Genomic DNA, 15664 nt, shown 5'->3' with positions numbered 1-15664 from the left:
GCTTTCACATGGTCTCACTCCTTTCTCTGGCTGCAGTTGCTGCTGCCCAGCAGCTTTTCCCCCTTCTTAAATATGTTACCCCAGAAGTGTTACCAGTGTTGGTGATGGGCTCGGCCTTGGCCAGCGGTGGGTCTGTCTTGGAACTGTCTGGCATTGACTCTATGGGACATGGGGGAAGCTTCTAGCAGCTTCTCACAGAAGCCACCCCTGTAGCCTCCCACTACCAAAACCTTGCCATGCAAACCCAATACAGCCTCTGTCACTACTGTTTTTCTCATTATGGTTAAAACATTCCCTTCTAAAGAGATGGTCAGACTGAAAGACTGTCAAGAATCAGCTTTGGTCATTCCTACCTCCTACTTGCTTCAATCTTTTCCAGTCTTGTTTAAATGAAAGTGAGAAAGATGGTAACCTGATTTTTCTAGCTCAGTAGCTCCTCACAGACACCACACAAAAGTATTCAATGTGTTTATAAACGAAAGTTTTTGTTTGGGGGAATTAATTTTCCCCTTCCCTGCAGTAGGGCGTCTTTTCTTCCTGTTAATCTATCTCCTACTACTTGGGTCTTTTATGCTTTTGTACTTGGTGGTACGCTTGATAAATTATTGACCTCAACATTTTATTTATGTTTTTTTTCAAATCTTTATGTCTGTTCTTCCCTCTTGCTAAACTTTTTCCTTCATTCAGTTTATTTGCTTTTGGATGGTATCAATTTTTTGGCTTTCTGCTGTTTTCAGAAGCAAGCTATCTCATTGAAAATGCAGTTATTTGCTGTTGCTTCTGCTTTCTCTTTTTCCCTACATCAATACTCTCCCTGCAAAGAGAACAGAACCATAAAACCTCTGAGGTCAAGTAGGCTTTGAAAATGCTCATCATAGTGGGAAAGAAAAAAAAGAGTAGATTGCTTTCTTTGGAACTTTTTTGTATACATAAAGAAGGGAACCTCAGCAAAAGAGGAGGGGAGTGATTTTCAATAGCATGACATAAACCAAAATAAGTAGTCCAAAAAACTGAAAGAGGTCTACAGAAGTAGCAAACTATTTACATTAAACACGAAGATGAGTCAAAATTTCTCCTTGGATGGTTTTGCAGTTCTACCAGTTAGCTGGGACATTGCATGTGTTGGTAAACTGCAAAATTCCCTTGGGAATTATGTGCTGTTTTGACCCACTGCTCTGTAAGGAGACAGTGGGTTGTTTTGACATTGATTACGTGCAGCTGTGATCCTGCAGCAAAGAGGTAAATAACTTTGAGGGAGTATGAAAAGAAACCTGGATGAGACAGAAACAAAGGAGGAACGTGATCTCACCTCTATAAGATAAGGGAACAGCGTGAACAGCAGAGTAGCCTATAGTGAACAGCGGCTGGGCGCGTGGACAGCAGAGTTTGACCAGTAATAAAGCTTTTAGCAGCGCATGTACAGAGTATGAACTTATAAAAGCTGGAACTAACTAACAATAAAAGTCTTTGCTTCACAATCCTTGCAAAGTCCGTGCCTCGTACGCCACGCTGCTCATATTGTTTTTTATGTTTGGCCTTATTTTTGCAAGAATTCTTACAGGTCTGATCATACAGTGCAAGTCTCCTATCTGTATATGTCTGATTTTCTGACAGATATGAGGAAGACTATCAACAAGCTCAACAGATACAATTTTCATGGTGCTTTGTAAAAGGGCCTATATGAGAATCCCAATCTTTAAAAATAAACAGTTTGCCTGCTTCTTTTTCCTATTCAGACTTGAAGTTTTAGTAAGGTCTAAAGCGAACACCTAGAATAATTAGCTTATGATGTTTCGTTTTATTGACATTTATTGGCTACCTAAGGGAACAGAAAAGCTCCAATGTATGGATTATGCAGTAGATAGGGTCATAGGTTTTATTTTCACCTTGACATTTACTCATTGGAGATAGTGGATCAGCTACTTAAACACTCTCCGGCTTTAAAAGTTCAGTCTGAAAACCTTCTGAAACGGCTTTTGTATGTACTGAACACCAACCTTTTCCATTGATCCTACATGAGAGATGGAGGTATGTAGCACATCACAAGTAATCCAAGGTATCATGCAAAACTGAGCTCATAGTGCAGCAATCAAACTGAAAGAAATTGTTAACAGTTCTACTTCATTCTTCAAGGAATTACCCATGCCTTGTTCTACAATTACCGTTCCATTGCCTTCATTTTGAAAAATGACATTAGGGAAATACCTATACATGTACATCACAAACCATTTCCCATTGATTTTGGTTAAAAGCTAGAAAGTCTGCATAAATAGTTGCCTTTGATGCCCTCTAACAAGCTTAAAAGCAGTAATAACCAACTCAAACTGCTAGAAATGACTGTGCATGTCAACTGCCTGATGGCTGATCATTTCTTATGCGTAAGCATGTATTTTTGTTACCTTGATTGCTGGAATAGGCTTCTTCGGAATGAAATGCTTTTTTTCGGGAAGTACAGCAGCGATGCGCTGTTCCATCAGTTTAATCTTGTTCTCAGCTATTATCTTTTTGCGTTGGTCCAGGTAAGGCCCAAAACTAGGCAGTTTCTGCAAGAAAAATCGGGAAACATGATTACACTTAATAAGTGGGTGTAGCAAAAAGGTGAGCCCGATACCAAGGGCGTGATCCTAAGTCCTTGCTGAGTGTGACTTAATTCTTATTCAGGAAGTTGAAATTGAAATCAGTGATGCTGTACCAGAGTGAGAAGTGAATAAAAATCAAATATGAACTTCAGGATCTGACTTGAAAATATATATTGAATATTAAAATATTAATATACTACAGCAGAAGAAGAGCTGAATTGCAGGTCAGCATCCAACAGTCTTATATTTCCCCATTGCATACTTGCTTATATATAAAAATGTATCGTGTTAAATAATTCAAATGTACAGTATGTGGAAAGGTATCATAAAACTATCAGTTTACTTAGAAGGATTCTAACAGTTTAGATTATTTGTGCAGATATCTGAATATATCAATATATATTTTTAACGCTTACAAACTGGTATTTTGCATTCTGATGACAGAAGGCTGGCTTGACCTGTCGAAGTAAGGCTAACAAACACCAAATGAACTGAAACACATTCTAATCTTCCAGTTTAACTCCATATCCCGCTTGCAGTCTTCACTGCAACATTTAATCCTTGGATCCAATTAAGCAGACTCTACAGGAAGATTTCACTGAATTGCAAAACTCATCTCACCCAAGAACGTGAAAGTGCTGGTTCAGATTTCATGGAACACCCAGCTTCCTGAAAGAAAAAGTCCCTTTGCTTACCTAGCAGAGATATGGACAACTGTAATGTGCCACAATCACAGATTTAGGTGAATGAAAAATGGTAGAAACCACAGATTTTGCTTGATGCAAAAGACCATGCCATTCTTCCCCTGAAACTAGTTCCTTATTCTGCCGAAGTCTTTTATTCACCTAACTAAACCCTGTTCGGAAGCTACTGCAGTACTGCAGAAACTAGCAGGTAGTAACAGGGGATACATAGCCTCAGCAGCTGCTGGCATTAATTCATGCTAATAATACAACCTCAAAGAGCATATTGAGCAAGATACAGTACTGCTGTGGTTATCAATTTTTTAAGAGGGAATTTCAATGTGAATTTTAAAACCAGAATTATTTAAAAATTTAGAAATTATTATTTTTTTAAATGAAGTAAATCCAGAAGAGGTTACCCTGCTTTTCTACTAATCCTTAGAAGAAAAATTCCTCAGTGAGCTGTGTCAGTCATGATACCCAACCTTGGGACCTCAGGCTTCTTCTTAGGACAAATAAAAGCTTCCTTGGCTACTAGGTTTTCAGTACTCTGAGCATACAGCCAGAGAGGGCAAGGTCCTTGAAATGCTTCCCCGCTTCCGAGACTTGGTTTGTGGCCTCAACACATTTTCAAGTCAGAACAAGACCTGCGGTCTCTTGGTGGTCTCCAGAGGAGGTGTCCTCCTGCAGGCTGGGACCGAGTCGTACTCTGAGACACAGCCTCAGTCTAGGCAAATACAAGACCCGAACTATGTGGGACGGTGCAGACCCCATCTGCCCCAAATCTATATGTAGCCCAAGTTTGCCCACTGGCAAAGGGCACTTGCTTTGCCTGTTCAGTGGGAACTTTGCTACCAAATGCCATGGTCAAGGACTTCCTTACAGACATCAGACAAACTTTACTTTCTGTACAGTTACCATACATGATCTTGGAAAGGAAATGTTCTAGGATGTCTTAAAATAAGGCTGCAAATACTACTGCATACAGCAGTAAGGTACTGGCCTTACACAGCAAAGTCAAATAAGACAGCAAAACTAGAATTATTTTAAACAAGAAAATGAGTAGAAGAAAGAATTTGTCTAATTTCAAGAATACAGAGAGATTAAATTATTTATAAGACTTTCAGAAAACCTAAGACATAGCAAAAATTTTAAAAATACAGATTTTGATAAAAAGTGTTCTCATATGTCTGCTAGGCTGCATCAATTAGAAATACATTTTGGCTACAAATAAGTAGTAGCTGTGTCACCGAGAAACTATTTTCTTTCCATAATTTATGTGCTGATGCCAACAGCTTTGGGTTTGAGAGGGCAGGAGATCTGATGACAAAGCATTTTTGGACTCTTCCCTGTCTGGCTAGGAATTGAATTGCTGACTTTCAGAGTAGGCAGCAAAGCTAATTTTGCTGAGGTTTTAACTGAAGTAGCAGAGAGAGGAGACAGTTGTTCATGGCTTGACTGACTGAAGATCATCTTTGGGAAGAATAGCCAAATCTCTGCAGAATAAATCCTTTACTTTTCAGTTCTCTTGAGGTATGCCCAATCTCCTCATTTCTACAGACAGAAATACTGAGTATATTGAAATTAAATAGCTGATCTAAAGAAAGGTGTGGAAAAAGAATTAATTTTTGTGTATAGGTGAAAAGTGAATTACAAAGGTAATTAATTAATTTTCTAAGCTGTGAGATGGAAGTATTTAGATTTTTACATCTAACATAGCTGCTAGCTGGAACGTACAGCAGACTTTCTGAAAACTGCAATGCCATCAGTACCATAATTCAGATTTTTGTAATGACATGCATACAGTTAAATTAAACTATATAATTTATATCTTTTAAAAATAAATGAAATTATGATTAATCTAGAAAACTAACATCAAACATTAGTCCTTGCTGTTCATTTCTGGTTTTCCATCAAGAAAAAGATTAAATTGAATTTGAAATAATGAAGGAAACACCTAGGTCTTGGTCCAGGCTTGGGCATACACAATGAGCTTCCACTGACTTAGCAGAAGGTGACTGTCTGCCCATACAAATGGTCTGGTTATTTTGTGTTTGGAGTCCAGCAGTTCACAAGCAGCCAAGCCAAATTTCATCAAACAACACTGAAAACCAGCAATCTTTTCTATAACAATAAATAATACATGAAAATATAGCCTCAGGAGCTTAGGAAGGGCTTATTGATGGTTCCTCTTATGAGTAATGCACAGATAGGGAACGCTGATGAGACTGCTTATTGTTCAGAGTTATGGTTTCAAACATTTTGGAGTCAAAGGCCATATGAAATGGCAAACAATATTTTAATGAAGTGAGTTACTGGATATAGAAAAAGTGGGAACATGTTGAAATAACTGCTGAAGAGATGGATATTTAAGAGAGTTTAAAATTAAATCAACTCTAATTGTTGTAGGGGATATCTTCCTAAGCACATGGGGAATTTAATACCACAATTCCCAATGAAAGCAACAAGCACAGAATTTGGTGAGGTTAACTCTTGCTCGCTTTTGAAATCTTCCTACAGTATGGTTTGTTTGGTGGGGTTTATATTTATTTATTTATTTATTATTTCCAGATAATCCAATGTAACTAAACTCTCCACAAGATAGCTTTGATATCTTTGCCATATCAACATCTGCCTAAAAAACCCAATATGAATATGTGTATAATAGCAAGTGTTTAGAACACTGCAACAAACAGTAATTAGGTAATCCTTGTCTACTTATATATCTGTATCAGTGACGTCTATAGCTGCATTATTTGTATCCGTCTGTATATAGCCATAATTTAACATGCTTCTATTGGAGGGATAACATTGAGAACAGTGCCAAAATAAATATTTTAAGTGGTATTACTTCATTGTTTATAATTGCATTATCACAAAACTGGAAGCTTGAAATAGTGTCATGGAGTATTTTACAAAAAGAAAGGAAAAGCCCAAATTCTCACCCACCAAGACTTCCAAAAGCTGCCTTTTAGCTGATGAACTGTATAAATCTCCAGTAACACTGTGATTTTTGTTTGAGCAGTTTCTCTAGGGATTCATCATTGATGAATTTGTTCTCACCAGAAAAGCTAAATCCTACTCATTTAAAGATAACAGTATCTTCCACTAAAACTGTCTCTATCCAGATATAAAAAAGCATTACCCTGCCAATAACGAACTGACAACATAATGAATCAACAATGAAACCTTAAGCCAGGAGAGCTTTAAGGTGAATAAGTCTGTTTTGATTATAATTTATTCATGGATCAATCTGAAAGTAATTGAGCATATTATGAACTAAAAAGGTGCTTGTTTCCTAATGGTAAAGAGTAAAGAGAATCCTCCACTTCCAATTGCTGCAATTTTTATGGGCACACAGGCAAGCAGCCTAACTGGTAGAACAGGCTAGTGAAGAGGGCAGCGCAGTGTGTGTCAGACAACCCAGACTGTACTTCCAAGTTTGAAACTGATCTGCTCCTTAATCTGGGAAAGTCCACGTATGTCTCCATGATGTAGTCATGGCTTGCTTATCTGGGAGCTGTCTCCTACTAATGGGCTGGATGCTATCTACTATTAGAAGACCCAGATTTCAATTGGCACAGTGTATGGGTTTGCATTGCAAGGTTTTGGTAGTGGGGGCTACAGGGGTGGCTTCTGTGAGAAGCTGCTAGAAGCTTCCCCCATGTCCCATAGAGTCAATGCCAGACAGTTCCAAGACAGACCCACCGCTGGCCAAGGCCGAGCCCATCACCAACACTGGTAACACTTCTGGGGTAACATATTTAAGAAGGGGGAAAAGCTGCTGGGCAGCAGCAACTGCAGCCAGAGAAAGGAGTGAGACCATGTGAAAGCAACAGCTCTGCAGACACCAAGGTCAGTGAAGCAGGAGGGTGAGGAGGTGCTCCAGGTGCTGGAGCAGATTCCCCGGCAGCCCATGGTGAAGCCCATGGTGAGGCCCGCTGTGCCCCTGCAGCCTGTGCAGGTTAACGGTGGAGCAGATCCCCACCTGTGGCCCGTGGAGGACCCCGTGCCAGAGCAGACAGATGCCCAAAGGAGGCTGTGACCCATGGGACGCCCACACTGGAGCAGGGTCCTGGCAGGAGCTGGGGAGCCACGGAGAGAGGAGCCCAGGCTGGAGCAGGTTTGCTGGCAGGGCTTGTGACCAAGTCACAAGGACCCACGCTGGGGCAGTCTGTTCCTGAAGGACTGCACCCTGTGGAAGGGCCCATGCTGGAGCAGTTAGTGAAGAACTGCAGCCCGTGGAAGGGACTCACGTTGGAGAAGTTCATGGAGGACTGCTCCCGTGGGAAGGACCCTGCGCTGGAGCAGGACGAGAGTGTGAGGAGTCCTCCAGCTGAAGAGAAAGGAGCGGCAGAAAATGAACTGACTGCCCATTCCCCACCCCCTGTGGCCCTGCAGCAGGTAGAGAACTCGGGATTAATGTTAAGCCGAGGAAGAGGGGAGGGATGAGAGAAGGTGTTTCTTAAGGCTTAGTTTCTATTTCTCATTATCCTTCTCTGATTTGATTGCTAATAAATTAAACTAATTTCCCCAAGCTGAGTCTGTTTTGCCCAAGACGGTAACTGGTGAGTGATCACTCTGTCCGTATCTCAACCCAGGAGCCTTTTGTTATATTTCCTCTTCCCTGTCCAGCTGAGGAGTGGGAGTGACTGGGTGGTTTTGGTGGACATCTGGTGTCCAGTCAGGGTCAACCTACCGCTCAGAGCTACGTATCTACACCACTCCAGTCGAACAGAAGTATATCCTGCTGGTCCAAGCTGATGCGATGGGCCATCAAAAAGAATACTAGAAAATAGTAATTTTCATAAAAATTATTTTCAGAGAGCAGTGATCACAAGGTAAAGAAAGATCTTATATAAACAATTCTAGGGATCGTTGGCTCATGGAAATTTGGGGCAGCACTATCATTTAGCTATGAGAGAACACATTTCAAAAGTACTCTTTCCCTCATGCGTGAAGAATTTCCTATACTGAATGTAAAGTTGTTATCCAATTTCTTTTATACTTCAGTGTAGCTGCAATCTGAGGTATGAGAATATGTATGCATTCATTCTCTAATCTCCTCTTGCGCACTTTCAACATTTAAACACTTTTAAGTGACAGTGATGTCCTTCACAGATCTGGAAATGGAACTGAAGCCAAACTGTCTTACTTCACATCTTTCAAGTGTAGATATTTCTGCTTCTACTCAGCAAAAGTAGGTGAGAACAAGAATGTAGACTGAAAAATGTCTGACAAATTGAACTGCTAAAAGAGAGTTCAAATTGCTCTACTGAAATACTCTATACTGGTTGTAGCAGACATGCACCAAACAAAGGCCCACATACTCTGTAGTCATTGAAATGGATGGATAATTACCACACCAAGACTTTGCCATGCAGCGGCACACACTAGTGTGTTCTAAAACACTGGTGTGATTTCAAAATCAAACAAGAGATGGCTTTTAATCTTCCTTCTCTGTCACTTGTTTTTCTGAATAGATCTTTCTCTGAAATTACTTAACCAACAGCTTTCCCTCAGAGAAGGAACAAAGAAAGGAGGCAAAAATAGAAATTCTCTAAATGACTGGAAAGGGCAAAGGTGGTCAACTACTTTCACAGAATCACAGAGTGGTTGAGATTGGAAGGGACATCTTGACATCATCCAGACCAACCCCCACCAGTTTGTCTATGAGGATGCTATGGGAGACAGTGTTGAAAGACTTGCTAAAGATAACACCTACTGCTGTCCTCTCATCTACCAAGCCAGTTGTCTCATTGTAGTAGGCTATCAAGTTGGTCAAATGTGGTCTTCCCTTCATACATCCACGCTGACTACTCCCTCTCTGTGAAGAACAGTGTATTGGTAGTAGGTTTAGTTACCCTTCCCAAACACCACTCTCTACTCTACACATGCCGAAAAGTTGGGCTTCATCCCTTTGCTGCCTTGGCAGGATTACATCTGGGAAGGTTTCTTGTTGGCTTCTGAGAACTGAGGAGACAAGCAGCAGGGTGGGTAAAAGCAAAGAGTTAAACAGCTTGGGAGGCTACACAGTCAAATGAGTACCTCAGACACAGTTAAAGCTGTGAAGACTGCAGACAAGAATGAATAGCTTTGAAGAGGGTAATAGGTGAAGCAGGACCCCTGAACGTGGGAGCATGGTATGGAAAAGCAATCAGATAAGGGAAACATAAACATTTAAGCAAGGTAGACAGCTGCCCTCACCCAGGAGCTACAAGAATTTAAATCAGGTTTGTATGGGTCATTTTATATGCCCTCAGCACAAAGGTTTTAGTAATGTTTGACCCCCATTTGTTCATGTGGAAAACTTCTATATTTGATGTATAAAGTTTTCCAGAGAAAGCAGTTTCAATTTTAATGATTTTTTTTCCATTTGCTTCTTAATCCTTCATATTTACTACTTCTAAAGTCTAATGTGCTCAAAATGGCTGCATTTATCTAGAAACCTTATTACATGCTGCACGTACATGTGGCCTTAACCATACTTTACACTGCACTAGTTTCCATTCAGTGGTCTGCCTCCACCCTCTTGCAACTTTACAACAACAAAAAAGATTACTAAAGTTTCCTTAAGTGGTATCTGCTTTCTTCCTTGTTCTTGGAGAATACAAAGAAACACGATTCTAACATTTCCAGAGAGGAAGAAAACACAAAGTCCCAGTACCAAAGAACAGCAACAGTAACAACAACAAAATCTTGTCACAATGTCAAGGTAGCTTGTGTTCCTTCTGGGAAAAAAAATCCAACCCAACAATAAAGCCAAAAGCTGAATTCTGTTCCTCTGAGGTGGCAAATAACACACATATTCACACTCACAGATATATGGAGGGAATATTTTGCACAAGCTTGCCCCACTAATCAGGTAAATTGCTTAACTAATGAAAACTAAGTATGTATGGCAATGGAGAAAGTGAAGCTGCAAATTCATAATCTTTTAGACGTTCTTATTCTTTCAGAAATTCAGTTAAATTCTCTTAAATAGGTGCTCTTCTCTGCGTCAGTCTGGCAATGCTAACATATGGGCTCTTCCTGCACGGTAAGGGCCCATAGCATAAAGGGGTCATCCAGATGGCAGTAGGGGTCATGTCAAGACCTCCAGCAGGGAATCCTGCAAGGACCCTCCCCATGGCATGTGGACAGGCAACATGCCATGGAGAGGACAAGGTACTTCACTCTATTAGTTTCCATCTGATAGTGAGCTTCTTGGGCCAACACCGGTTATTACAGCCCTCAGAGCTGCTGTAGTTACATTTGCAAGAAGCCACAGAGAATTTGTCCCTTGTATTAAAGGATTCACCCATTCTCACAGCTCTTTTTCTTAGAGCTGAGACATTACTGGCATCACTGCCTTCAATGATGTGGAAATGCCTTCAAAATAAAGGACAGAACACAACAATTCTTCAGAAAAAAAAAACCAAAACCAAAAAACACAACAAAACAAAACAAACAAAAAACCTCTGCCTTTCAGTTATTTTGATATTTTTTTCCTGGAACTTTTATTTGCTTCGTAAAGAGTGCTGTCTCAATAATCTGTAATTACTGCACATATACTTGTTCCTGTAACCTCTGCTCCCCACACTATGTGTGTATGTACCACTGCATTTACTTACTCTACTATTCCGCTTGCTCTTTAGACCATGATTATTTAAAGCGGGTGAGCTAACCCCCAGCCCTGCAGTAATTCTGAGACTAAACTAAACATTAATGTGTGTTCTAGGAAAACATATTGCTGTGACCTCACCGTGAGATATACAGTACCATGCTTGAGTTTGCAGATAAAACCATTATTCAAAATAACAATTATTTCTTCTCTTATCATTTTTCTAACACTGTCAATTTTTTTTCTACTAGCTGAAAATGATGAACAAATTATTCTTCATGTTCTACCTCAAATGTATGTTTTTTAACAGTTTATATATACACCTGTAAAAGAAAAGATTTTAGGATTATAGGTTTACTATAGTGCAGCAAAAACTTGCATTCTACAAATGTACTGAAGTCATGAAATATTCATCAATAAAACAAAAAGGAGTTAATATTTGAAGCAAGCTTAGACATTTACAATCAAAAGCCAGGATGACATAGATGATAAAGAAAATGTTACCTTCTGGGGTGAAGAAAAGGAGATACTGATACACATTACTGTGCTACTTCATGAACATCTGGCAGTCTGTCACTTAATAGACAACAACATCTTCTCTAAACAGAAGAGACTTGAATTCATCAGGGATTCCTGTAGTACAGTATGTGCTTAACTTAAGTACCTGCTTTCTGTGATTTCCATAGATTACCATATTCATGACACTGTGGAGTGAAAGCATTCTTCTCACTCTCTAACCAGAACATGCAAAAGAAATTAAAACATTGGCAGGCACTTTGTCTCCAGTTTGTTGGACATGTGAGGAAAGGACTTTCCACCCATTTATGCAGATGAAATTCTGTCAGCTAAGCAGCAGCGTAACAAAGATGTCAGTAGAATGGCTATTAACAAATATCTGACAGGCAAGCAAATATAACTGTATTCAAATGCATTTAGGAAATGTGGATCAGGATCAGTTGAGCCTGAGTATTGGAAAAAACATTGTGCAAACGCGATTTCGTACTTTTACTGGTACAGAAGTAAAAATACATCAGTCCAGTATTCACATTTTCGTGTGTATCTATATACCGTAGTGTACATATATCCATACATTCAGCTTACGTGCTTATCATATCAATTACCCACTTTCTCCTCCAAGCTGCTGGTAACTAGAGCTGTTCAGAACAACCCTAAAATCATCTTGTTTCTTTGGATTTAACCACCCTCTTCTGTGTGTCCCTGTGCCTCATGAGGAGACTGAACTCCAACAGTACCTAATGGCTGTCTGTTTTCTAGGTCCTTTCAAAGAAGTTTCAGGGCTGCTAGCTAGACTATTAAAAAGGAAAAATAAACCTTTTCTTACAACTATGAGAAAGCATGAATATCCTTGCTGCTATGGCAAAATGAGTGGTTACCAACTGACTGGTCAAACATCATGCTGCTGACCCAGCAAGGTGAGTGGAGCTGTATTAAGCCAAATTTGCTAATTCCACTTGTGCTAAATGAGCTGGGTCAGGTACCAGGAGCAGCCTAGCCCTGTTTCTAGAACTGTGAAGCCTGGTGAAGCTGCATTTAAACTGCCTACAGGACCCATGTGAATCTGTTCAAAAGCTCCTTGAGCAACCTGGCACTACCACGAAGCCCGAGGGCAAATTACACCCTGTGGGCAGGAGAGGTGAAATGCACTCTACAGACATCCTCCTTAGCTCTCCCGCATGCCCAGCATCTCCCTGGTGGACAGCTCTAGACACTCTGCAGTACTTAGAAAGTCTATGTATGCACCATGGCCATATGAAAAAATTCCGGTCTCATCAGTCATTCCCATCAAATTTGTGCTCTCGTGGGAATGTGAGACTAGGCAGAGAGGGCAACCAGCAATGACCTCTTCCAGCCTCCGAAAGAAACAAGGATTTTGCCACTCTGTGAGGTTTGAGTACATTCAGTAAAATAACCACTGCTGCCACTGTGTGCAAAGAAAAGTGCATTTTCACTATTGCTGTGTGTGTTTTGCCTGCAAATTTACCTATCAAATACTTTTTCCTAACAGTTAAACCCTGCACAAGTGGTAAGAGTTCTTCCACTTTTTCCATCTGCTGGAGCCTTTGCAGATATCTGCTTCATTTTTGTTTTGATTGTTGTGTATCCAGCCTTTTTGTTTTGATCTGGAAGCTCCAGACTTATTACTGACTTGCCTATACTGTAAACAGCATATCATTTCAATATATCTAGAAATAAACTCAGCTTTCCCCTGGTAGATTACACATCACATAACTATACATACATTAGTGCACTAATAGATTACTTAAATGCAAACCACCGCTAATAATTCCTAAGCAAACCTTCTTCCACTTCACATTCATTGTAATCCATCTCTTATGGCAGACGAACTACAGTACTTATCCTCTTTCTGCACAGACTACAATGCCTTCCCTCATTCATCTCTCACACAAGTAATCCTTCCATCTCTGCTTCACACAATCCTAATTTAAATGTAAAGCATGCAGTGCAGACAAATGAGCTCCAGTCAACTCTTGCAGTTTTGACCAGGAAGCCTTACCATTGCCTTTTAGAGTCCTCAAACTCAATAATACAATGATATTTATCATCACCTTAATAATATAAACTCACTAAATTTCATGCTAAGAGTCATAATACAAATAGTTCTGGCATTAATAGCAAGTGCTTCCATCCCTAGTCAGTCAGAACTCCCAGTTCAGCTGGCAAGGGGCAAGATAGGAAAACGCTGAATGCTCTCCTATTCCTATGAAGAGTTTCAGTATTCTGGTTGATTAAGTCCTTCCAACAGTTCTGAAAATGTGACAAATCAACACATAATAATATATGACATTAAAAAAATTACAAGAATATAGCCAGATGGTAAAATTGGAATGGCCCACTGAAAGAAAGTGATGATGAAGAGTTTTGATCATTTGAAATTCTTAAAACTTTTAAACAGATCTGAAAAGAAATAAGTAATTACTAATTAAAATTATTATATCAAACCTTTCTTATGAATAAAATATCAGTAACACATTATAAAAGTGATACCTTCACGAAACTGATATAAATGCTTCCTGTATCATCGTCAAGCAGTGAGGCGATGTCAATGTGTAGGTACCAAAGTAAATAGATGCTATATAAAAAACTAATGTAGACAAACAGAAAAGTACTTGTTAGAATCAACCTTCCAAGTCCCTCACAGTGCTTCTCTTGCATATTTATCTGTCTTTATAACAGCTAAAATATAATATCTAAAGTATCATTATGTTCTGAAAATGACATTACAATGGTCGTATATTCTAAAATGCTAATTTGATTAGATTTTCACTCAATTCAATCAGAAGAAGAATTTGATTTTTAAAAATCTAACCTGCAAATCGTTAGGAATACAGATCACAGGCATACATCACTGTATTTTTAAAAACGATCTTGTTTTAAATTACTATAATGGCTTTAAAATGAGTTCTGATCATCTTTTTACTACAAGACTTCACTGATTTGTATGCACAGTTAGGCTTGCGAGTATATGCATTCAGCTTGCCCTCTGCTATTAAATATAACCACAATCGCATATTGCTTCAACAGACCATCCACTTTTTCATTGCTTTTGTGCTCCTTGTGCATAAACAACGGCGACATGCAACCCTTCCTTTACACACCACTTTGCACTGTGTACTCATTGGGCTATTTTGCAGGACAAAACGACTGGCATGGCACAACAAACTATGTAATTCGTACTTGCAAAGGAAATTCCTGCCCTGATCATACGAGCTTTTACGTGTGGCTGACCTTTAAACAAGCAAGTATTGTGCTGACCAAGGCTAAGCCTCCCTGCAGTGCCAGGGGGAACCAGGACCATGTCTCACTGGCTGGCCACAATCAACCCACTCTTCTTGGAAAGCACACATGGTTCCGCCTGGCTTCATCACAGGAGTTACAGGTGTCCAGTGAAACATAAAACGTAGTGTACGATGGACACCTCTTTTGTGTTGCTTGAAAAAACTGTCATGTCTTCAGCTGTTTTGCACCCAGATAGTTCTAAATAACATACCTCTTTACAGATGAGTGATCGCAGAAGCCCTACAGAGCTTCCCTACTCAAAAACCTGCCACATTTAAAAATCTCATCCTCATTTAAATTGTAAAAACAAAATTATTTTTATTTCTTGACATAATTAATCTTGTTAAAGTTATGCCAGGTATTTATAGCAATTCAATCTACAGCTCCAAAAAAAATCATCTATAGCCATTTTAACCATATGACAGAAAGGGAAACAAAATTTTCTGCTTGGTGCAGCTTCTCTACATTAACGCTGTCTACAACAGCACTGCTGCTATAAAGGTCACAGATGACATAATTTATATTATTATAGATAATCCATGTAGTCTGTCTGCCTGACTTTTTTTCTCCATATTTTATAGAGGTGCTGTGTATTCTGATAGATAAAGCTCCTGGGAGAGCTTCAGTCTGAGCGGCTTACAAAGGCAGGAGCACTCACCACGCAGGAAAGATTTGCTGCTTCACCTCAGGAAGGCTGGCACTGCGAGCGGTCCTGCGTGAGCAGTAAGTCTGTTCCCAAACATCCACCCTCTCTGTGCGCAGACCACTTTGATGAGCCACGACACCATGGCAGGACAAAGTGCTTCCTATCAGGCGTGCACCTGGAGCGGCGCAGGCTGGGAGAGGAGGCAGGGTAGCAAAATGCAGCTTAGCTACACGGGTTTCACAGATAACTGGCACAAAGCCAGCTCACAGCTGTGAAGTATTTAAGCAGCGCTTATTTTGCTGGAGATAGAGTAGGGTTGCCCTCCCGTGCCCCA

At 39.9% G+C, this 15664-nt stretch overlaps 1 protein-coding gene across 1 annotated transcript in view; it reads right to left on the bottom strand.

Moving 5' to 3' along the window:
- The window catches only part of DPYD (dihydropyrimidine dehydrogenase), a 367955-nt gene that overhangs the window by 14887 nt on the left and 337404 nt on the right, over positions 1-15664 (bottom strand). The window contains exon 21 of the mRNA XM_055815469.1: positions 2400-2543. Coding sequence (XP_055671444.1) covers positions 2400-2543 — 144 coding nt within the window. The remainder of the gene's footprint in view (positions 1-2399; positions 2544-15664) is intronic.

The sequence above is a fragment of the Falco peregrinus genome, chromosome 10 (genome assembly GCF_023634155.1).
Source record: "Falco peregrinus isolate bFalPer1 chromosome 10, bFalPer1.pri, whole genome shotgun sequence".
Classification (NCBI taxonomy): Eukaryota; Metazoa; Chordata; class Aves; order Falconiformes; family Falconidae; genus Falco; species Falco peregrinus.
Note: the sequence above shows the minus strand (reverse complement) of the source record. Positions and strands in the feature narration are given on the sequence as shown.